Source organism: Hyaena hyaena, unplaced genomic scaffold, assembly GCF_003009895.1.
Source record: "Hyaena hyaena isolate Hyena2069 unplaced genomic scaffold, ASM300989v1 scaffold_429, whole genome shotgun sequence".
NCBI lineage: Eukaryota > Metazoa > Chordata > Mammalia > Carnivora > Hyaenidae > Hyaena > Hyaena hyaena.
Genome location: NW_024081060.1, coordinates 757,396 through 781,365, shown reverse-complemented (window position 1 = coordinate 781,365; position 23,970 = coordinate 757,396). Strand labels below are relative to the sequence as shown.

General features: G+C 35.7%; 1 protein-coding gene across 1 annotated transcript in view; it reads left to right on the top strand.

Moving 5' to 3' along the window:
* Positions 1 to 9,286: 9,286 nt before the first annotated feature.
* Positions 9,287 to 23,970, top strand: part of ZBTB41 (zinc finger and BTB domain containing 41) — a 47,972-nt gene continuing 33,288 nt past the window's right edge. Inside the window, exons 1-5 of the mRNA XM_039252686.1 lie at positions 9,287 to 9,352; positions 9,983 to 11,223; positions 19,870 to 20,077; positions 20,805 to 20,874; positions 22,976 to 23,123. Of these exons, the coding sequence (XP_039108617.1) occupies positions 10,101 to 11,223; positions 19,870 to 20,077; positions 20,805 to 20,874; positions 22,976 to 23,123 (1,549 nt within the window). The 5' untranslated portion in view covers positions 9,287 to 9,352; positions 9,983 to 10,100. The remainder of the gene's footprint in view (positions 9,353 to 9,982; positions 11,224 to 19,869; positions 20,078 to 20,804; positions 20,875 to 22,975; positions 23,124 to 23,970) is intronic.

Below are 23,970 nucleotides of genomic sequence, written 5' to 3'. Positions count from 1 at the left end.
GTTGAAAAATATTCCATTGGATATACACACCATTCTTCTTTATCCATTCATCTATTGATGAACACTTGGACTGCTTCCATAATTTTGCAATTGTAAATAATTATAAATAATAAATAATTGTAAATAATACTGCAATAAACTTAGAGGTGCATATATCTTGTGGAATTTATGTTTCAATTTTCTTGGGGTAAATTCCTAGTAGTGGAATTACTAGGTCATATAGTAGTTTTTTGTCAATTTTTAGAGAAACATCTGTACTGTTTTCCACAGTGGCTGCATCAGTTTACATTCCCACCAACAGTATATGAGGGTCCCTCTTTCTCTACATCCTCATTAACACTTGCTGTTTCTTGTGTTTTTGATTGTAGCCATTCTGACAGGTGTGAGGTGATATCTCATTGTGGCTTTGATTTGTATTTCCCTGAAGATGAGTGATATTGAGAATTTTATAAATGTGTCTGTTGGCCATATGGATGTCTTCTTTGGAGAAATGTCTGTACATGTGTTCTGCTCATTTTTTAAAAATTGGATTTATTTGGTTTTTCTGGTGTTGAGTTGTAGAAGTTCTTTATACATTTTGGGTACTAACCCTTTATTGGATATGTCATTTGTGAATATCTTCTTCCATTCAGTAGGCTATCTTTTAGTTTTGTTCATTGTTTCCTTGGCTGTGTAGAAGCTTTTTATTTTGATGCAGTCCCAATAGTTTATTTTTGGTTTTGTTTCTCTTGCCTCTGGAGACGTATCTAGAAAAATGTTGCTACAGTCAGTGTCAAAGAAATGACTGCCTATTTTCTCTTCTATTATGTTTATGGTTTCATGCCTCACATTCATGTCCTTAATCTATTTTGAGTTTAATTTTGTGTGTGGTGTAAGAAAGTGGTCCAGTTTCATTCTTTTAATTTTTTTTACATTTATTGATTTTTAAGAGACAGAGTAAGACAGAGTGTGAGCAGGAAGGGGCAGAGAGAGAAAGAGACACAGAATCCAACAGACTCCAGGCTCTGAGCAAGCACTCAGCACAGAGCCTGAACGCAGGGCTCAAACCCAGGAGAACCGTGAGATCATGACCTGAGCCAAAGTCGGATGCTCAACTGACTGAGCCACTCAGGCACCCTGGTTCAGTGTCATTCTTTTGCATGTAACTATCCAATTTTTCCAGCACCATTTGTTGAAGAGGCTTTTTCCCATTGCATATGCTTGCCTTCTTTGTCAAAGATTTATTGACCATATAAGTGTGGGTTTATTTCTGTGTGCTCTATTCTGTTCTATTGATCTATGTGTCTTTTTTTTGTGTGTGCCAGTATCATACTGCTTTGATTACTATAGCTTTGCAGTGTGTCTTGGTATCTGAGATTGTGATCCTCCTGTTTTGTTCTTTTTCAAGACTGCTTTAGCCGTTCAAGGCCTTTTTTGGTTCTGTACAAATTTTAGGATTATTTGCTCTGATTCTGTGAAAAGTGCTCTTAGTATTTTAATAGGGATTGCATTGAATGGGTAGATTGTTTTGGGTAGTATTGCCATTTTAACAATATTTGTTCTTCCAATCCACGAGTATGAAATTTTTCCATTTCTTTGTGTCATCTTCAATTCCTTTCATCAATGTTTCATAGTTTTTGGAGTACCAGTATTTCACCTCTTTGGCTAAATTTATTCCTAGATATTTCATTATTTTTGGTGTAATTGTAAATGAGATTCTTTTCTTAATTTCTTTCTGCTACTTCATTATTTGTGCATAGAGATGTAACAGATTTCTGTATATTGATTTTACATTCTGTGACCTTACTAAATTATTTAACCAATTCTAACAGTCTTTTGGTGGAGTCTGTAGGGCTTTCCACATAGAGTATCATGTCATCTGCAAATAGTTTTACTTCTTCCTTACCAATTTTGATGCCTTTTATTTCTTTTTCTTGTCTGATTGTTGTGGTGACAAATTCCAGTACTATGTTAAATAAAAGTGGTGAGACTGGACATCCTTTCTTGTTTTTGATCTTTGGCAAAAATCTCTAAGTTTTTCCCCAATGACTATGATATTCCTGTGGGTTTTTCATGTATGACTTTTATTATGTGGAGGTATATTCCCTTGAAACCCACTTTGTTTAGGGTTTTATCTTGAATGGATGTTATACTATGTCCATTGCTTTTTATGCATTTGTTGAAATGATCATATGGGTTTTATCCTTTTTCTCATTGATGGAATCTATCACATTGATTTGTGAATATTGAACCACCCTTGCTTCTCACAGATAAATCCCACTTGATTGTGGTGAATGATTTTTCTAATGTATTGTTGGATAATTCCCATTTTTGCTATTATAAAGTTGCTATGAAATCGTGTATATAAGACTTTGTGGATAAAATGCTTTGTTTCCCTTTGGATAAAGATGGAATTGCCAGCTTATATAGTATGTGTAAGTTTAACATTTTTTGAAATTGCTCAACTATTTTCCAGAAGTGTATGATATTTCTGGTTGATCCACATCATGACCAACACTTGATATCATTAGTCTTTACAAGGTTAATGATTCTAATGGATATATAGTGGGATTTCACTGTGATTATAATTAGTATCTTCTTTAAGATGCAATATAAAAATAAGAAAGATCTTTTATGTGTTTCTTTCCTTTCATGAAGTGTCCATATATTTTGCTCATTTGCCCATTTTATGTATACTTTTCCTTCTCACTAGTTACAAAAGTTCTTTTTATATTTTGGATATAAGTCCTTAGCCAGGTATGTTTTTAAATATCTTCCCCTAACCCGTGAATTGCCTTTTTATTTTCTTGTGTTTTGAAAAGAAATTTTTTTAATATTAATGGAATCCAATTTAATGATATCTTTGAATTTATAGTTCAATTTCTAGACAGTTTCTATTTTTACAATTGATTCTTCCAATCTATGGATATGGCATCTTCCTTCAATTATTAGATCTTCTTTAATTTCTCTGAGGTGTGTTTTAGGAGAAGGGCTCATAAACAATGGCCAATAGGTTAAAACCAGCCCATGGCTTGTTCTGTAGGTCCATGAGATATGATTAAATTTTACATTTTATTTTAATTTATTTTATTTATTTTATCTTAAAGTTTTTTTTTTAATTTATTTTGAGAGAGAGAAAGCATGAGCAAGCAGGGGAGGGGCAGAGAGAATGGGTGAGAGAGATTCACAAGGAGGTTTCATGCTATCAGCACAGAGCCTGATGCAGGGCTTGATCCCATGAACTATGAGATCATGACCCAAGCTGAAACCAAAAATTGGATGCTTAACCAACTGAGCTACCTTAAAGCACCCCCAAAATTTACATTTTAACGAGTTTTCAAGAAAATGGAGAACAAAATGAGATAAAAACTATCTATAGCTCACAAGCTTAAAATATTTAATGTGGCCTATACAGAAGAAATTGTCAGCCCTGTTGTAGAGAATTATGTATAAAGGTCTTGAACATAACTCATTGGATTGGTTCCTAGGTATTTTATATTTTTTAAGTATATTTATTTGTTTTGAGAAAGAGAGAGAGAGAACAGGGGAAGGATAGAGAGAGAGGGAAAGAGAGAGAATCCCAAGCAGACTCCACACTGTCAGTGCAGAGCCCAATACAGGGCTCAATTTCATGAACCATGAGATCATGATCTGAGCTGAGATCAAGAGTCAAACACTTAACTGACTGAACCACCCAGGTGCCCTGATATTTCATATTTTTAATGCAGTTGAAAAACATCTTTTTATGATCAAGTTTACCTAAAATGTTACATTCCTGGTACAAATTTGTTATTCAATGGATATTCAATGAATAAAAGAAGAGCAACATTTTCACTTTCTCAGATAAACTTGTGTAACAGTCTGCTAAAGGATGTTGACTTAAGACCATGACAGATCAGCAAAAGGAATACACAGGAAAGAGATTCTGAGATTCTGGAGAGTGTAGGTTTCATTTCTTCTGTGGCTTTCCGTCTCTGTTCTTTCCTCATGGGCCCTTGCCCCACCAGATACTTCCTCTGACAAAAACTTCTGACAGACGTCTCTTCTAGAGAGACGGCAGTTGAGGCTACATAAGTGAGGAAATTTAAAAGGCATTATTTTTAAGTTTTTTATTTCCTTGTTCACTGCTGGTATATTGATCAAGGTCATCCAGAGCAAAAGAACCAATAAGACAGAAATATATGGTTTAAGAAATTCATTTACATGTTTGACTGTGGGGGCTGGTAAGTCTGAAATCCATAGGGCAGGCCTGTAGACTAGAAAGTCAGGTAATAGTTGATGTTCCAGGCTTGAGTCCAAATACCTCAGGGCAGTACGCTGAAAAATTAGGCAGAGTTTCTACACTGAAGTCTTAGCGAGTATTCCTTCTTTAGGAAAGTTCAGTCTTTGTAAGGCCTTCAACTGATTACATGAGGTCTAACAAAGATACCCTCTTTGACCAAACTTTAATCAGACTCCTCTAAGCTCTTTCTCAACTAGGTCCTGACTTTTGAGAACTTACTAGCTCAGTTTAGCTAGAATCCCTCCCCCTTACTTTTATCTTGTTCCACATCCTTCATCACATCCTAGGTGATGGCTTGCCTTTAGCAAGAATCCTATTATGTCAGGTTAGCAAGAATCCACCACTTGGTCCTGATGTTTCCTCTTAATAATTTTCCATCTACAGACATGCCTCCTCCCCCAGTCTGCTCCTAGGCTATAAATTCCCACTTTTCCTTGTATTTGGAATTGAGGCCAATCTCTCTCCCTACCACAAAACCCCTTTGTAGTAGACCCTCTAAATAAAGTCAGCCTTACCATTCTTTAACAAGTGTGAGGAATTTTTCTTTAACAGATTCATCTATATTATGGAGGATATTTACTTTACATAAAGTCCATGGATATGAATGTTAATCACATCTAAAAACTAACCCTCACAGCAACATCTAGAGGGTTGATCAACATTTGCCCATGTTGACCGATATAATTATCCATCACAACTGGTGTAGTATATTTTTTTATTTTGCATATTAACTTTGTGTTCTACAATTTTATTGTATGAACTAACAGTGTAGCCATGGTTTTTTCCCTCTAAATGTCTAATCATGTCTTCAGTAAATAATAATTTTATTCTTCCATTCCAAGCCTTATATCTTTTATTTCTTATCCATGATAATGACCTCCATTAACATAACAAGTTAAAGTAATGACAAAAGGCATTATTCGTGCATTCTCAATCTCCCTTGGAAATCTTCAGCAGTTTTTGGTCAAGTACAGTATTTGGTCTTTGTTTGTTTTTGATAGATTCCCTTTATCATGCTAAGATATTTTCATTTTCAGTTTGAGTTTTTATTGTTTTGTTTTTATTTTTTTACACTTTTTTGAGAGAGATAGGAAATAGGCAGAGAGAGAGAGAGAGAGAGAGAATCCCAAGCAGGCTCTGTGCCCACAACCCAGGGCTCAATCCCAGGATCCTGAGATCATGACCATTGCTGAAATTAAGAGTTAGATGCTCAACTGACTAAGCCACCCAGGCCCCCCAAGATTTTTTTAAAGTCTTGACTATGTGTTAAATTTATCAAATATTTTCCTGCACTTATTGAGATGGTCAATAGTTTTTTATTTTTTAGAATTACATTAGTTTATTTACAAAATTAAACAATTCTTGCATTCCTGTATTAAATCCAATTTGGTTGCATTGTAACTCTTTCTCCCTCCCTTACTCTCCCACTACTCACACATGTACACACAACACACATACACAACATTTGGATTTGGTTTTGTTTAAGATAGTGGCACCTATGTTTTTGAGTGAATTTGACCTGTAATTATCATTTTCTGCACTGTCCTTCTCAGGTTTTGATATTATCATCATGCTGGGCTCATCATATAAGGTAGAAATTACTTCCTTCCTCCTTTTAAATACATTTTTTAGAAGAATTGTATAAAATTGGTAATATTTCTTCCTTAAATGATAGAATTTACTGTGTGGGTTCTTATCTGTGGGAAGACTTTTTAAATAAATTTACTAAAAATAAGACTGTTAAACCATTATATGATTCAATTGTGATCATTTATGTTTTCCTAGGAATATGTCTATTTTATATCAAGTTTGAAATTTGTTATAAATTGCTTATAGTACCTTATCTTTTTAGTGTGACTAAAAAAATCTGTAATAATACCTTTCTTCATACCTCATGTTATTTGTTCCTTCTTTTGTGGTTCATATTCTTCCTGGTAATGTATCAATTTTATGTCTCTTAAAATAATAAGTTTTGGTTTGTGAATAATCTGTCCATTTTATATTGTTGAATTTATTGGAATAAAATTCTTATTAACTTTTAATAATTGTAGAATGTGTCATGTCTTCTTTATGATATGGGTATATATATTTTTCTTAAGTCATTTTTGCTACAGGCTTATCAATGTTGGGTTTTTTCCCCTGAAAGAACTAACATTTGGCTTTGCTGCTCTGTAACTATGCTTCCTTTCTTTTTCATTAACTCCTATCTCATCCTTTTTCTTGCTTTTCTTTAGTTTCAGTTCACTCTTCTAACTCTTAACTTCTTGAGAACTTAGAGGCTCATTAATTTTCAGCTTTTTAATCTTATTCAGTTGAAACTGTGTGGTAAATTCCATTGTTATTCCTTGATTCATAGGTAACTTGGAAGTTATATTACTTTCCACCATATGGAAAATTTTAAATTATTATTATTGTTGCTATCCACCAATAATCTTATTGCATTTCTTTGAAATATGTTGATAATTGCTTTATGGCTTTATACCTGATTAATTTTTTTAAACATGATCAGTTTTCATAAGTACTCCATATGTATACTGTAGCTGTTAGATGCACTATTTCATGTGGGTCATTTACGTCAATTTTTTAAGAAATGATATACTTCTTAGTAACTTTATCTTCTGATCTAATCAGTTACTGTAAGTTATTATGTGAATTTAGATTTGTCTCATTTCAGTTCTGTCAGTTTTTAAAGTACAGGTTGATATTTTGTTAGAGGATTATATCCATTCTTTTAATCACTATAGCATTCAGTTATACTCTCTCTACATTTCCCAGATTTGGTTGTTCATCAGACAGATTTACTTACTGCTCATTCAGTTAAGCATGCAGGAAGTAACAGGTTAAAGACTAGCAAACTCCATCAGAACAGCTAAACAGTTTTGCATAGACAAACATTATTAATGATGAAATGTTTTTCGAAATTTTTAAGGTAAATTCTAAAAACTCATCTGAATGTCACTCTGTTAACAGTAACAGCATATGCATTCAACAGGATTTAGAAAAGCGTTAAGAAAATAAACTCTTGGGTTTATATTTGCATTTTCTCTTTTTTTGCCAGAAATTTCTCAATTTTTTAAGCAGTCTAATATACAGATTTTTGCTCTATTGTTTCTCTCTCTTATAGTTCACTAAAGTTTTCTTTTTTCATTTCTTTGGACATACTCATTTTCTATCCTGTTTTAACCTTTCTTCTGTTTTAATTCATATTTATACATTTCAATCTATATTCAGGGTATTAAGTACTAATTTAATGATAGCTTTCCTTTCTAAATTACTAGTCTGCTTGGTTACTTTTTTTTTTTTTTAATGTTTTTATTTATTTCTAGGAGAGAGAGAGAGACAGCATGAGCAGGGGAGGGTCAGAGAGAGAGGGAGTCACAGACTGAAACAGGCTCCAGGCTCTGAGCTGGCAGTCAGCACAGAGCCCGACGCAGGGCTCGAACCCACGAACCGCGAGATCATGACCTAAGCGAAAGTCGGACGCTTAACCGACTAAGCCACCCAGGCGCCCCTGCTTGGTTATTTTTAATAATTTCTTGTTTTTTCCTTTGAATTCTTTATTTTAAAAAATATTTTAAATATATTTATTTTCTGTTTTTGAGGAATCCTGTATCTTCAGGCTTTTGTGCAACCAAAGCCTACAGATACTGTTCTTACAGCTCTTTTACTCTCTTGTTTTTTATTTACTCTCATTTTATGACTGGTTTTTGTGGGAGGAGTTACCAGGTGATAGGAATTCTTGTCCATAACGCATGTATGTTTTTGGTAGGAATTTTCATTAAAAGCTTTAACTATTTTCTTTTTTTTTTTTAATGTTTTATTTATTTCTGAGAGAGAGAGAGACAGCCAGCCAGCATGAGCAGGGGAGGGTCAGAGAGGGAGAGAGACACACACACACAGAATATGAAACAGGCTCCAGGCTCTGAGCTGCTGTCAGCACAGAGTCCCACATGGGGCTCGAACCCACGAACTGTGAGATCGTGACCTGAGCCGAAGTCAGATGCTTAACCGACTGAGCCACCCAGGCGCCCCAAGCTTTAACTATTTTCAAATCACAAGAAAAACTGAGTCACTCAAGTTTCCGTCTTTTCACAGGAGAAACTCCCCTTCACCTCCCTCAGTTCTTCCACCGAGAGCGATGGCCCTTCTAGGTTCCAGCTATGCCCTGTGGTGGGCTGATAAGCGGAGTGGGGGAAGGAGTGGGGTCACCAATCTGGTTATCGTACTTAGCCTCAGCCTCTGCCTTATTTTCCTTGTCTGTAAAGTCACATGATCTAGTACCTTGCTACTGAAAATGTGGTCCTCAGACCAGAAATATCAGCATCACTGTTAGAAATGCAAAGTCTTAGGTACCGGTTCCAAAAGGTTGTTCTTAGGGACTTTTCTTTCTGTTATGGCTTCGTTTCCTGTCCTAACAGCTGTATACTTACATGTACATTTTTCAATGTTTTCCGTGTTCATTAAGAAGTTGAACAATAATTTTAGGAGCAACCGCGTTAGCAGTTTAACCTGTTTAAAGCAGAAAAAACAAAAACCCACGAAATGACAACGTCTGTTCTTTAGACGTAGGGTGTTTGCTAAGACTAGCTTCTGTCCGTTGCTGCGTGGGTGCCCACACTATTAAATCTATCAGGATGAAGTCCATTTGTGCTACAGTGCCTCTGCCAATTTCTACTAAATTCCTCAACAGTCTCGCCCCCCAGTCCCCAGCGAGGCTTCCTGCAAAGCTTCCACCGGTTCAATCACAGTAGGCCACCAAACCACCGCGAAAACCCGGAGTAACGGATTTGGGGCGTAGCTAGAGTCCTCCAGGGAGCAAGGAGAATTTACAGAGCATGCGCATAGACCGGTGCGCGCACATGCGCAGTGGTCGGCGCTGGGCCGCGCGCCGGTCTCTCCGGGAGGCTTGGAGGCTGCGCGCGCGGTTGACGTGTTCCGTGGCTGCCGCGGCGGCGAGGCTCTGGGAGGGGACGGAGCGGAGGGAGGGAGGGTGAGGTGGGGGCTGAACCCGGAAGTGGGTAGGCGCTGGAGCGAGCGCGCCGAGAGTGGAGCTCAGCGGCTGGGAGCCAGCGGGGGAGCCCTGGGTTCCCGGTAATGGATCTGTGGGGCGTTTGCCCAGGGAAACTGGGGTGGGAAGGGTAGCGGGTTCGCCGTCGGCGAGCGCAGTGCCCTCCTGGGCAGGGCCTGGGAAGGCTCTCCTGCTTCCTTTAGTCGTCCCTCTGGTTGACCCTGCGCGTCTTGCTCTGCGCCCCTCCTGGGGCCGTCTCCTGCCGGGTGGTTTTGGGCGCGGGGACGCTGCCTGTCCCCGAGGAGGTGTGCCTTGCCCGCCCTGGAAAAATGCATGTTAATGCAGAGACCTGGATTTCGCGGCCGCGACGGCCTTATTGTCACCACCCCAGCGCCCCGAAACCATGAATGTAGCCCGCCTCAACCTGCACCCTTAGTGATCTTGGAAGGATCGTTCCCTTTTTCGCCCCTTTTTTCCACCCGTTCGTGAATCAGGCATGAAAGGTGTGCTCTGGCTTCCTTTAAAATTATTCTTTTGTTGGCTATCTTTTATCACTCGGCCCTCCTCGTTCTCCACCCTAAAATCTTAGCCACGAAGCTGTGACTTGATCACAATTTAGTTCTGATTGAGAAACGATTAGTAGACGAATGCCGTGAATGGTTTAGGATTGCTTTGCCATAGAGTTATTTTACGTGGTTCTCACTCTTTTGCAGACCATGAAACCCTCGGGCACGCCCCTCCAGAAGCTGTTAACCAAGACAATCTAGTTGTTTTTACATAAATCCCTTAAGACACTTATGAAGTTTCTTGTTCTGAAATTGTTGTACTGCAATGAAGAAGAGGAGAAAGGTGACTTCAAATCTTGACGAGAAGATCCATCTAGGCTATCATAAAGATTCTTCGGAAGGAGATGTTGCAGTGGAGTGTGACGAAGTAACCTGTACTCATTCCACAGAAAGACCAGCTCCTGAAGCTCTTCACTGTTACCAGGAACTTCCTCCCTCTCCAGATCAGAGAAAACTTCTGAGTTCTTTGCAGTATAACAAGAATTTGCTGAAGTATTTAAACGATGATAGGCAGAAGCAACCGTCTTTCTGTGACTTACTTATCATAGTAGAAGGAAAAGAATTTAGTGCACACAAAGTTGTTGTTGCTGTTGGCAGTAGTTACTTTCACGCGTGTTTGAGCAAAAATCCGAGCACTGATGTTGTCACCCTGGATCACGTAACACACTCAGTTTTTCAGCATTTGCTTGAATTTCTTTACACATCAGAATTTTTTGTGTACAAATATGAAATACCTCTTGTTTTAGAGGCAGCAAAATTTCTGGACATTATAGATGCAGTTAAGTTGCTAAATAATGAAAATATTGCCACTTTTCAGTCTGAGCTGTCTGAAAAGTCATCACCAGAAGAAACACTAAGTGAATTAACTGGAAGACTATCAAATAATCATCAGTGTAAATTCTGTAGTAGACATTTTTGTTACAAAAAGTCTTTAGAGAATCATTTGGCTAAAACCCACAGGTCCCTTTTATTAGGGAAAAAACATGGGTTAAAAATGCTGGAGAGAAGTTTTTCCACAAGGAGATCAAAAAGGAATCGGAAGTGTCCCGTTAAGTTTGATGACACCAGTGACGATGAACAAGAAAGTGGTGATGGGTCAGACAATTTGAATCCAGAAAATTTTGATAAGGACAAGTCCGACAGAAATGATTCTGAGGACCCTGGAAGTGAATATAATGCTGAAGAAGATGAGCTAGAGGAGGAAATGTCAGATGAGTACTCTGACATTGAAGAACACAGTGAAAAAGATCAGAATGATGCAGAAGAAGAACCTGAGGCTGGTGATTCTGTAGGAAATATTCATGAGGGGTTAACTCCTGTAGTCATTCAGAACAGCAACAAGAAAATATTGCAGTGTCCTAAATGTGATAAAACATTTGACCGCATAGGTAAGAAAGTTTTTTTGTCTCTAATAATGTACTTTTCTGGATATTTTAAAGGTGATCATTAAAAACTAAACTTTGAAGGTAACTTTTAAAAGGAATATTTAATGAGGATGGGTATTTGATAGTCATTACGTATTTTATCCTGTTATTTTAGATTTCTTTCGATTCAGGAATTTAAGGTTTTGGGGGTTTTTTGCCTAAGAAATTTAAGTCTTTTTATTAGCCTTTATTTTCTCTTCCTCATGTCCCATTAAAAGGTGACAGGTCATTAGTTCAAGTATTTGGTATGGAATAACTCCACAGAGTATTAATAATTATGAATGTAGTGATTTGATTTATATGTTCATTTCATAGCTAAGTGCTGTTTTTAAGTCATAGAAAATTGAATTAGATTACATTAGATTAAATTTAGGAGTTTGCATACTATTTCCTCTTGAACGTAGCAATATCTGAATTAGAAATATATTCACTTCTCTACTATCTAGTACTGGTTGGAATTGGAATGTTTCAATGTAGGCTTACAGTTAATGATAAAACTGAACTGGATATAATTTAATTCTGTTGGTAGAGACTTTAGGAAATGTCTTGATTAATAGTATTCTTTGGTTATTATAATCACAAATAAACCAACTTTTCCTTTATTAGAAAAGTATATGCAGGAAATGTGGTCTCTAACCTTAAGTGAACCTTTAATTTCAAGAGGTCTAATATTTGCTAAATAATATTTGGAGATATCGTACCGGAACTGTTCTAATGTGCGCTTTTAAATTGCAACAGTTATTTCTGTATAAATCATAGTTATGAAATCGTGAAATATGTTCCACCACATACAATGATAAAAGGAACATTTAAGTGCAGTTTGACCTTGTGAAATTACTTCTATGGTTTAATATATCCCCGTATATCTTGCAGTTTTGAGTTACTTATTGGGTTAGGTGGAAGTTGATTTTATAAGGTATTGATAATCATTTGCTCTCAAAATATGGGACATTACACACTATCATGTAAGTGCCAATCTTTTTTTGGCTTTTTATTATGCCTTTGAATCTCCAAATCAGAATATTTTTGACAATCCAGTTTAATAATTAGTTATTACTGTTTTTACTGTGTTTGAGGCTCTGTACAAACATGAATAAAATAACTTTTCTTGGGTAACTCAACTGGAAGAGTATAGGAATGTAAGGAACTTGCTAAACTCACCCTGGATAAATGTTCTTGTAGGGCTGTAAACAAGTGCTATGAGGGGCATAGAGAAGAGAATATTTCTGGATTGAGAAACATGAGAACATGTTATTTTTTTCAATGGATTCTGCTTCTTAGACTTTATGTTCTTGGGACAGGCCTCCTCTCTTCTGCCTTAATTTGACCTGATTTGACTTGAGATGAGTAAGCAGGGGTCAGTTCACAAGGCATTGTAGGCCCAATACTTATATCTCAAACTGTCCCATTGAACACAGCACTGTGATACTCTTTAAGCGAGAGGAGGTCTATGTACAAGTAAAATTGGAAAAACTATATTGTGTAATTCATGGTATTAACTGTCATTTTCTCTGGTAAAGAAACTTGGTAATTTTATTTAGCCTGGCATTTCCTCAGATTTTACCATAAGATGCTTTAGTGGTACTTCTTTTAACATCCAAAAAAAAAAAAAACAAAACCCCACAAAAACAGAACTACAGTTCTTTGCACACAATTTGGGAAAATACTGCTCAAGATTAAGTTGCTGATACACTAAGAGGAGAATGCTTTGCAGCATTTTTAACCAAGGGAAGCCCAAATAGTTGTGAGAATCATTAGGTCGCATTGTAGACATACTTGTAGTCTACTTTTCTGAATGTATTTAACATTATACTCCTGTTTTATCCATGCCTCTCTTTTGTTTAAGCATCATTGGGGCTGCTTGCCTTTCCCCAAGACTAAGGGAGGGAGAGAGATTGGGTTTGAGACTCTATCATACTAGTTTAAAAAGCGTGTGCTACAGTGATGTCAAACTGCCTGCGCTTTTGAATCCAGGTTTGGGCAAGTTGCTTAACCTGTCTGTATTTTTGTTTCCTCATAGGTAGAGTGGGATGATGCTAATATAATGCAAATAGTACCTTCTTGTGGAGATTATTATGAGGATTAAATGGGATAGTCTTGAATCATTTAGAATACTGTGTGAAATTTAGGTGTTCAAGGAATACTAGTTGCTAGCTTATTGTTCATTAACCTAATATAGTTACGGAGTATCTCTAATAAGTCTTCTACTGCTAAACAGCTATGAAATGATGTATTCTGTGTTCTCAAGAATGTAAAAGTAGTGAATACATGCAAAAACACAGTCATACTGCAGTGAAGGTAATCTCATCAGGAAAAGTACAGAAGACTAAAGGAAACAGGAAAGATTTCATAGAGCAGGTGGCATTTGAGCTGAGAACTAGAAAATAGGGCAGAGGACCAACATGTGTGAAGAGATTGAGGTATGTTGTGTTCTGGAAATTGCTGGAGGGTGGGTGATTTCAAGGTAGGCAAGGAGGCGTATTGTAAATGACAAGAGGTGAAGATTGGCACATAAGCAGAGGTCAAATTTTGCATGGTTTGTATGCTATAAGAGAAGAGTTTAGATTTTATCCAGTGAGGGACAGAAACTTGAAAAAACTTTGACAAAGGAAATGATAGCCTATGGAAGTTTTAGGAAGGTCATGCTGGCTTCAGTACAGGGAGTGAAATTTGAAAGGACCAGAAGCATATTGTAGGCTTGGACTAAGAAGATGAGTAGCATTGAGAATGAGCTGTGGGATGAGGGTAGATCAGAGAGTTGCACCGAAAAGAGACTATGTGGACTGGGTGATGCATAGAATTTAATTGTGTATTAGGAGAAGACCTGTGTTTCTTAAATGTTCTCCTTTCTCATGTCTACCAGAAATACTGTGTATTCTTTAAAAAACGAAAACAAAAACCAAAAAAAAACCAGTTTAAGGAGTGTTTAAGCCTTGTATCATCCACAGTCTTATATGATTTAAAAATGTCTACCTAGATTTTTGGTTATTTATTTCTCATTAGATTTTAAGCCTGAAATTTTCGTATCTTTTGGTTACTATTCTTTCTTGATACCCAGGGTCATTTCAAATAACAAGTTTTTAGTAAGCTATTTAATTGAACTCAATTGAAAGGTGAATGCCTGACTTAACTTTGGACTTGGAAGAAGCCCGTTGGGCTTCTTTATAAGGTTCTGACTTTGCTGTCTTGGAGTGGGTTATGATAATGAATAAGCTGAGGAACCTACTGGAACCATTAGTTCCACAATATATAGTCCACTAATTTGATTCCATTACTTTGGATCTTTTATCCTTTCTGATGCATTTAATAGTTGCTTGGAGTGGGACTCCTGATCCAGTTATATTTTTCCTTAGGCCACCAGCTGTCCTCCTCAGTCTATTCTCATGCAGATAAGGGTCCTTTGACCTTTCCCCCTTAAGGTTAAAGCGGGTGAAAAAACCCAGTGGGTGAAAAGGCAAAAATAGGGAAAAGATGACAGATGGGATGAAAGAGAAAATTTGGATAATTTATCTTTTTTATTGTTCCTACTGGGAAGTGAAATCTTTCCTTGGATTAAATTTACAGTCTCCTAGAGGTAGAAAATGTTTTACAACTTTTAAAAAAATGTGACTCTCTAGACCATCCTGACAGAGATTATAGTTTGTTCTTAAAAGAGAAGAGTTATAACAGTGACACTATACTTTAAGGTTAAGTATCTTAGTTATATATTCTTTAGAGTATGCCATATGAATAAATTTAAAGAACAATAGAAGATTTGGCAATATCAGATATATAATGAGCTAATTTGGCGATGTTTCTCTTTGTAAAAACTGCTCACAAAACCTGACAGTGGTAATTTTGCATGACCTATATGGGAGAATAATAAATTCTTAAGCACAAGGTCAAGTTTTTCATGTGAAAATTTCTTTAGAAATTCCTTTCAGAAAAAATTCTGTGGATGAAATTTGTTAATGTTATGTGTTTTCTTTTGGTAATCAGGAATGGTTGACGTAGTATATTATTCACAGAAGGAATACTATGTTTCATTGAAAATTTATTTGAAAGGCACACTTTGATTTATTGTTGAATTTTCCCCACCCCATTAAAAAAGAAGAAACAGATGTAGATAATGACTATATTTATGCTGAGTACTTCCCACACTGCTACCAAATCTCTTAAATATGGAATTTCTTTGGAGATTAAAATTTTTCCCCACTGGCCCCTGGAGATCTACCTGACTCTCATGGGTTCAGTGTTTCCTCAGAAGTTGTATCTTTTTCTATTGTTCAGAAATTCAAATCCATAGAGATAACTGACCTTGCAATGCCAATATGCATAAAATTGCATTAGTAACTTAACAAAAAAGGTTTTTTTCACATTAAAGATTCTTAATGTCATAATGAATCATTAAAATTTATATATTTTCATTGGTCTCTTTGGACTCTGATACATTTATTTAAATGAATTTTTTTTTAATACTGGCTCTATTAGTTTAAGTTTTTTTTCCCTTGGTTAAATCTTAATTCTACTGGTCTGTAGGAAAATGGAACTTTAATAGTTAAAGGTGCTTTCGATTTTTAAAAAAATTTTTTTAACATTTATTTATTTTTGAGAGACAAAGATAGAGCACAATCAGGGGAGGGGCAGAGAAGGAGACACAGAATCTGAAGCTGGCTCCAGGCTCTGAACTGTCAGCACAGAGCCTGACCAAGGGGCTCGAACTCCTGAACCGCCAGATCATGACCAGAGCCGAAGTCGGATGCTTAACCAACTGAGCCACCCAGTCACCCCATGATTTTTAATTTAACTGTTATTTTGATTGTTTTAATATTCAACTACATGTAACTTAATTTGTATTTGCAAGCAAGAAAGAATTTCTTTAATTTAAAGGGAAAATGCTACTAATGATTAACATCCTTCCAACAAAGGCATTTTGATAGGAAATACAAAATTTGGCGAAAAAGTTTTCTTGTGTCTTAAGATTTTATTAAGTTGCTGCTCTTGTTTACTTGGGTATAAAAATGAGATTTAAGCATTAGAGGGTTGGTAAGTTGTCTTTTAACTAAACATGCACAGTTAATGCCCAGTTAAGAATTGGCCTGTTCTAAAAATATACTTATAAGTTAATCATTTAAAAATCGCACTGTATACTCTTGGTTTGTTTACATTTTTTTCTATAAGTATGTGTCATTTATATAATTTTAAAAAGCAAGTTCAATAAAAATGAAATGTGAAAACTTTCTCAGTCAAGAAAAACTTTTTAATTTCATGCAATGGCCTCAATATTTTTGAAATTAAAATTGTGGGATTTTAGTACATATTGATAATGTTTGGATTTTCTACTTTATCTAATCTATGTGTAGTAAAGGTTGAGAATCTAATCACGCATGCCATACTATAATGAGAGAAAAAGAATAAGATCAACTCAGAAAACATTTTCCCAAAGATATTATAGCACTAATGGTCTGATTATTCCTTGTAAAAAATAATATAAATCAGTGTTTGGTATAGTTCAAGGTCAGGGATACATACATTATTATACAATATGCATGTTTACACATGTACTTACACATAAATTGAAGCAAAAAAAAGGTGCACAAAACTTGTGTTAGTACACTCTGATATTTCTACTCTATTCTATTCTTTTTCCCCCCAGCGCTAGTCACAACTCAAGTAATTTATTTCATGAACGCTAATGAACTTTAGTTTATAAAACACTGACTTAAACCATAACGTAGCACGACTCTTGTTCTATAAAACCTACTTATCTGTGACATTTATATAAAGTCATTTCAGATTTCACCTTGTAACACACAAGAACATTTCCCCCAATAAATTCCAGTGTTAAATCTCATCCCTTGAACACAGCAGAAGTATTGGTGGTAGAGTGTATATACGCATGTGTAAATGGAGAGTATATCCTAGCAGTGGCAGAGAGAGAACAGAGATACTAGGCCATTTTAAGCATGGCAAGGGGAAAAAGTCGAGTTCTTCCAGTGTTCTCAGAGAGCTGAAACCCAGTTTGATCTGTTATAATGTATATTTATAAGTTAGCTCTATCCACATTTATATTTGAAGTATATCTACATATCTGCACCGTAACTAATAATTCATATAATAATAGTAATAAGTGACTAATTTTTATTAGGGCTTATTACTATGTGCAGGAATGTTTTAAGCATTATATATATATTAACTCCTGTACTTCTCACAGTCCCATGCAGTATTAATAAACACAGGTACAGAGAAGTTTAAAAATAATTATGATTGGGGTGCCTGGGTGGCTTAGTCCCTTAAGTCTGCCTTCGGCTCAGGTCATGATCTTGTGGTTCATGAATCGGAGCCCTGCATCTGGCTCTCTGCTGTCAGCATAGAGCCCACTTCAGATCCTCTGTCCACCTCTCTCTCTCTGCCCCTCCTCTGCTCTCTCAAAAATAAATAAACACAAAAAAATATTAATTATGATTATCTTTTTTTCTCAGTCACCTAGCATATTTTGGGTTTTTTCCTGATTTCCATGATATACCTAGAATATTTTTTAAGTATATGACTGAAATGCTATACTTTTATATCAGCTTTGGCCTGAAGAAAAATGTATACATTTATTTTGCAGGACAAAGCAGAGCTAGCTTTTAATTGAAAACTGCTCCTCTTACTGAGAGTATTTTTTCTTACTTTTATTGCTTTTTGCTCAAAAGAATCCTTGAAATTTCTTTATTTTTAAGAGAGAGTGAGCATGAGCAGGGGAGGGGCAGAGAGAGAGAAGGAGACACAGAATTCGAAGCAGGCTCCAGGCTCTGTACTGACAGCTCGGAGCATGATGCGGGGCTCGAACCCCCGAGCTGTGAGATCATGACTCAAGCTGAAGTTGGACGCTTAACAGACAGCCACCCAGGTGCCCCAAGAATTCCTTGTAATCTCTCTTTTAAGCTACTAGATGTGCACATTCACAACTTTGATTACAGAATAATAAGAGTCAACGTTAGTTGATAACTTGTATCAGACACCTTTAGAAGTGCTTTAATGTGTATTAATTCATTTATGCCTGTGACAGTCCTGTAAAGTAAATACTTTCACTCCATTTTTTCAGCTTGTCCAAAGTCACATAGCCTGCTATTTAAAGAGTCAGCATTCATATCTAGGTGCATGGATCCAGGATCTATGCTCTTACCTGTGATGCTATTCTGTCTCTGGATTTTTAGAAATTTCTGTTCTAAATAACGATGTGAAAAAATTTTAGTCTAAGTAGGAATAAAAATAAAAATTAAGCCAAAAAAATCTTTTTATTTCATTTTTTATTATAACTTTTTCTCCTGGAAAGTCCATGTTAAAATTTCGTGATTTAAAAAAAAATGTTTTCTGTTGGAGAAACCTGTAACATTGTACAGAATTCAGGTATGTATTCAGATAATACAAATCTCACATTAGTATGATTCCCAGTATCTGTGCACTGATACCAGTTTATTTTTCCTTTTCCTGCTTTCTTTGATATTGCTCATATGTGTTGGCTTCAGCACTTTGGTGTTGTGCATGCGTCAAGTACAGGTGATTTGATTTCTAATATTTTATGAGTTGGAGAGATACTATATGAATATGTTGTAATGAAGTATAGGTTTTATTGAGATTTCTAGATTTGTCATACCCTTTCCAGATTACCTTCTGTGGGAAGAGAGATACAACTATCATATACGATACATAAGTGTATTATTTTTCCTTTTAAGATATTATTAAAAGGACTATCAAATCTGAACATTTCTTTCAATTCATGGATATACATAGTAAAAGTAAAATAAAAATAGTAAATCTTAAAGGATGAGTAAATCTTTTGCTGAAGATCAATTTTAAATTTAAAAAAATTTATATTTTAGGGGCTCCTGGGTGGCTCAGTTGGTTAAGCGCCCAACTCTTGGTTTTGGTTCATTTCACGACCTCATGGTTCACGAGATTGAGACCTGCGCTGGGCTCTGCACTCACATTGTGGAGCCTGTTTGGGATCTCTCTCTGCTTCTCTGTTCCCCTCTGCTGCTCATGCTCACTTCCTGCTCTTTCAAAATAAATAAACATCTAAATACATCTATATATTTTAAAGTTTTAAGTTCAGGCAATTTGCCAACAGAATGTTAAGCAAATTTACCCAAAGTCTTGGTTTTTAAAATGTATAAACGTGAGAGGCACTTGGGTGGCTCTATCAGGTAAGTGTCTGACTTTGGCCAGGTCGTGATCTCTTGATTCATTGGTTCGAGCCCCGCGTTGGGTTCTGTGCTGACAGCGCAGAGTGTGGAGCCTGCTTCAGAGTCTGTCTCCCTCTCTCTTTCTGCCCCTCTCACTGCTCACTTCTCTTTTTGTCTCTCTCTCTCAAAAATAAACATTAAAAAACAATTTAAAAAAATGTGTAAACATGAATAATTTTCTTTAATGACCCAAGTTTTCAAGGAAAACAATGAGACCAAAATAATAAGTCTTGAGGCTTATCAGAGATATATACCGTATTTAGATATAAACTTTTTTCTAGTCTTGTATGTAGGTTTGTGTATTAAATGTTATTAATCATGAGATTTTATTGCACTGTCAAATTTCAGTCACTTTGTGCCAAATATAATGAATTTAATTTTAGTTTCTCTCTTTTTATAGGGAAATATGAGAGCCACACACGTGTTCACACAGGTGAGAAGCCCTTTGAGTGTGATATTTGTCACCAGCGCTATTCGACAAAGTCTAATCTAACTGTTCACAGAAAGAAGCACAGTAATGAAACAGAATTTCATAAGAAGGAGCACAAGTGCCCTTATTGTAATAAACTTCATGCAAGCAAGAAGACTTTAGCCAAGCATGTTAAGAGGCAAGTATTATCTTGCTTCCATAGTATACTTTATTGTGCCTTCTAATTTAAATATGGAGTAAGCTGAAAACATTTATGGAGTGCTTGTCTCCGATTCTTCCTTTACTTAGTATTTTGCAAACATTTTTTATTGCAAATATATTGGATTACAGATATATTAAGAGCAGCAAATGTTAGTTTATGTTTTTTATTATTGCTATTAAGATGAAGTTTTTTGATTTTGAAACAGGAACTGTAACTACAGAAGTTTAAGACAACATTTTGGTCATCCTGTTTTTTATTTTGGGTTTTGGCAAGTATATTTTCAAAATCCATATTTTTAGACCTGTAGCAAACTTATTCCTCATGCTCAACTTTGTCTTTAGTGTATAAAAGTTTGTGAGAGAAAGCATGTTTAGTACAGTGTTCCATTTTTAAGAAAGGTTATTTACTAAAATTTGGATTAAAAAAATCAAGTGAATTACCTTGAAGATTATCTGTGTCTAGCTAGGTTTCTGAAAGTATTTAAAATATAATTACACTGTTCTTGGACTATTTCTGCATAAATTTAGGCACACATTCGTTTATTAAATGTTAATGATACCTGTATTCTTAAGGTGTTTACATGTGTTTGTGTCTTAATGAAAGGAATCAGTGCTTGATTCTCACAATCACTGTTGACAGATCATATGGAATATTGACTTAACTAATATAATTTTTTCCTAACAGTCTTTTTTTTTCCTTGCAGATTTCATCCTGAAAATGCACAAGAATTTATCTCCATTAAGAAGACCAAGAGTGAAAGTTGGAAATGTGATGTAAGACGTTTTAATTTGTAGTAGAAAACCAAAATAAATGTAATGTTACCTTTGGGGAAAGTAATTAGATTTTAAGGTAATATAAACTTAGCTTATCTCACTTTTAGAATCTTTCTTTTATACAAAGCTATCTTAATATTTGTAAATTAAACCCTATAAGGGTTAGTTTTTAGATGGTGGACCTGATGGAAATCTTAGTTTTTATTTCTTATTTAATTAAAAAAAACTTTTTTATTCTTATTTATTTTGAGAGAGGGATAAAGACTGAGAACATGGGGGAGGGGTAGAGAGAGGGGGGAGGAGAGAATCCCAGGTAGCTCTGCACTGGCAGCACGGAGCGTGATGCAGGACTTGAACTCATGAACCGTGAGATCATGACCTGAGCCGAAACCAAGAGTCAGACGCTCAACCGACTGAGCCACTCAGCGGCCCCAGTTTTTATTTTTAGTGTAACTACCATACCATATACTTATGTTGTGTATATAAACTGACATTATTACATAAATAGTAGCATAAAGTGTTTAGAATATTCCCTCCATTTCTAGTTATCTGTCTCAAAACTCAGTGGCCTTTAACAACTGTTTTATTATATTCTGCTATTTTGTGGGTCTGTAACCTAAATTTGGAGCACAGCTTTGCTAGGTAATTCGGTTCTACATGGTATCATCTGAAGTCGCTCAGTTGTTTTCAGCTGATATAGATGGGCTGGTTGTGTGTGGTGTGTTTTGGGGCCACTCACATGGCTGGAACTGATGTTGGCTGACAGCAAGGAGCTTAGCAAGAACAGTTGGCTAGGGACCTTGATTCTTTTCCACTTTGGTCTTTTCGTGAAGCTACTTGATCTTCTTTCTAGCAGGGCAGCTAAGCTCTAAGAAGCCTAGGTAAAACTGATAGGAGTTTTTAAGGCCTAGCCTCAGAAGTCACTGAGCATTATTTTTAGCACATTCTGGTGGTCAAACAAGTCACTATAGTCAGGTCAGATTTAAGGGAATGGGAATTAGTTTCTGTTTTTCCAGTCGTAGCAAATAATTTTTAGATATCTGTCGTACCACACTTCTTCCTTAAGTGCTTTTTCATTATTTAGGTAAATATTGTTTAAAGGAGTCACAAGCTGTCATTTGTCTTCCTTATTTTCAGGCTTCAGTATATTTATACAGCAGAATTTCCACCATTTCTCTGAATTCAGCTTCTAGGAATTGAAGTTAATCACTAATTGTTTGGATGTACATAAGTTGGTTTCTTCTCCTTAATAAGTTTCATCACACTCAGCTGTGAAATGGTGATAATAATTATATCTACCTCGTAGGATTATTGTGAGAATTAAGTAGAATAAATCATGGATTATTTAGCATGTGCCTAGTATACAGTACATGCTATATTATTAAATTTGTTGTTGTTGTTACAGCAGCCCCTTTTCCCCCTGCCTTTTTGTAGTAAAAGAAAATTGAGGCTTTATTTTTCAAAGCAGTTTAAGTTTTACAGTATAATTGAGGGCAAAGTATAGTGATTTCCCATATCCCCGCCTCCACAAATGCCTATTCTCCCCATTATCAGCATCCCCTAAAGTGGTATATCTGTTACAGTGATGAACCTTCATCAACCTCCCCCTTTTTAAATCTTGTGTCTGCCAGATTTCTTTAAAAAGCTGTATCTCTTCCTTTCGACAACTTTAAGAGAGAAATTCTAAATTATTTTTCTGGAGTTTCTTACTCCTATTCCTGATTAAATGTATGGCCACAATAATAAAACCTTCTATTCATGATATATAAGTTATTTAAAAATATAAATTTAATGGATTTTTAGAAATCTTGGCTAGAATTAGATATTAAGGTTACTGTGTAATCCTAGAAATAAGCCTATTAGAAATGTAAGGAGTTGAAGTTTAGCAGCCTTTAGTATGAATTTAAAATAATTTCTTACTATAATTCCTCCAAGGCATTTTTTTCTGCATAATTAAAATGCGATGCTACTTTGGTTAACTTTTCTATTGGGAGACCTTTTCCCTTTAACTGCTTGAATTCATGAGTTTCTTTCTCATCATGAGCTTTGTATTTTGATTTTTAATTCAGGTTCCCTTACGTTTTGTGTACATTTCTTTTAGATTTGTAAGAAATCTTTTACTCGAAGACCACACTTGGAGGAGCATATGATTCTGCATTCTCAAGATAAACCTTTTAAGTGTACCTATTGCGAAGAACATTTCAAATCACGATTTGCACGGTTAAAGCATCAAGAAAAGTTCCATCTGGGTAAGCAAATTACTTTTTCTAAAAGTAGTCATAGTAGTTATTGGTTATCATCTCATGCTAGAGGAGCCTGCTGCTGTTGAACCTCTTAACAGAAAGAAGTCAGACAAATTGGGAGGAACACTAGATTTGCTGCCGTGCCTAGAGATGAGTAAATATGTTCATGTTTTGTTTTCATGGCAGATGTGTCTGTAGTCATAAACTGCATATATTCACAGTTGATTGGTGGATAGGTCTATGAGTGCTTGAATAAGACATTTTTGTTGGAAAAAACTCATTTTTTCAGGAAATAAAGTTAACTTAGTATATGTGGAATGTGGCACTGTATTTGACAAACCCGCTGTCTAATGCTTATGGCCAAGGTGGAAACCTGTGTGCCAGATGGTAGTACAGAGGTGCATTTATGACAGTCAGTACTGATAGGGAATTATCATCATCCAAAGTCGAGGTCATTTGCTCTGCAGCATGGTGGTGTAGTGGTGAGTATGGCCACGTTCCAAAGTGTAGTTAATACACCAGAAAATAAAGATGTAAGAAGAAATCTTTGTGCATACAAAAAGTTGAAACAAATTAAGTTAAAATTAATTGAGAGTAATTACAAGGTCGTAATGGGGATTATAGAACTGTAAAATGGTACAGAATCCAAACTTCTTTATTTACAGATGGGCTTAAAAGTAGAAGCTTTTTAGGCACAATCTGAACCAATAATGTCATGTGATTAACAAAAAACACTAGTTTTAAACTATATTAATAACAATCTATTGTTCAGAATCAGGGAGGTAATTATCTCACTGATTTTAAATTCATCTGGAATACTGAATTCATTTCTGGATACTGCATTCAAGATGGA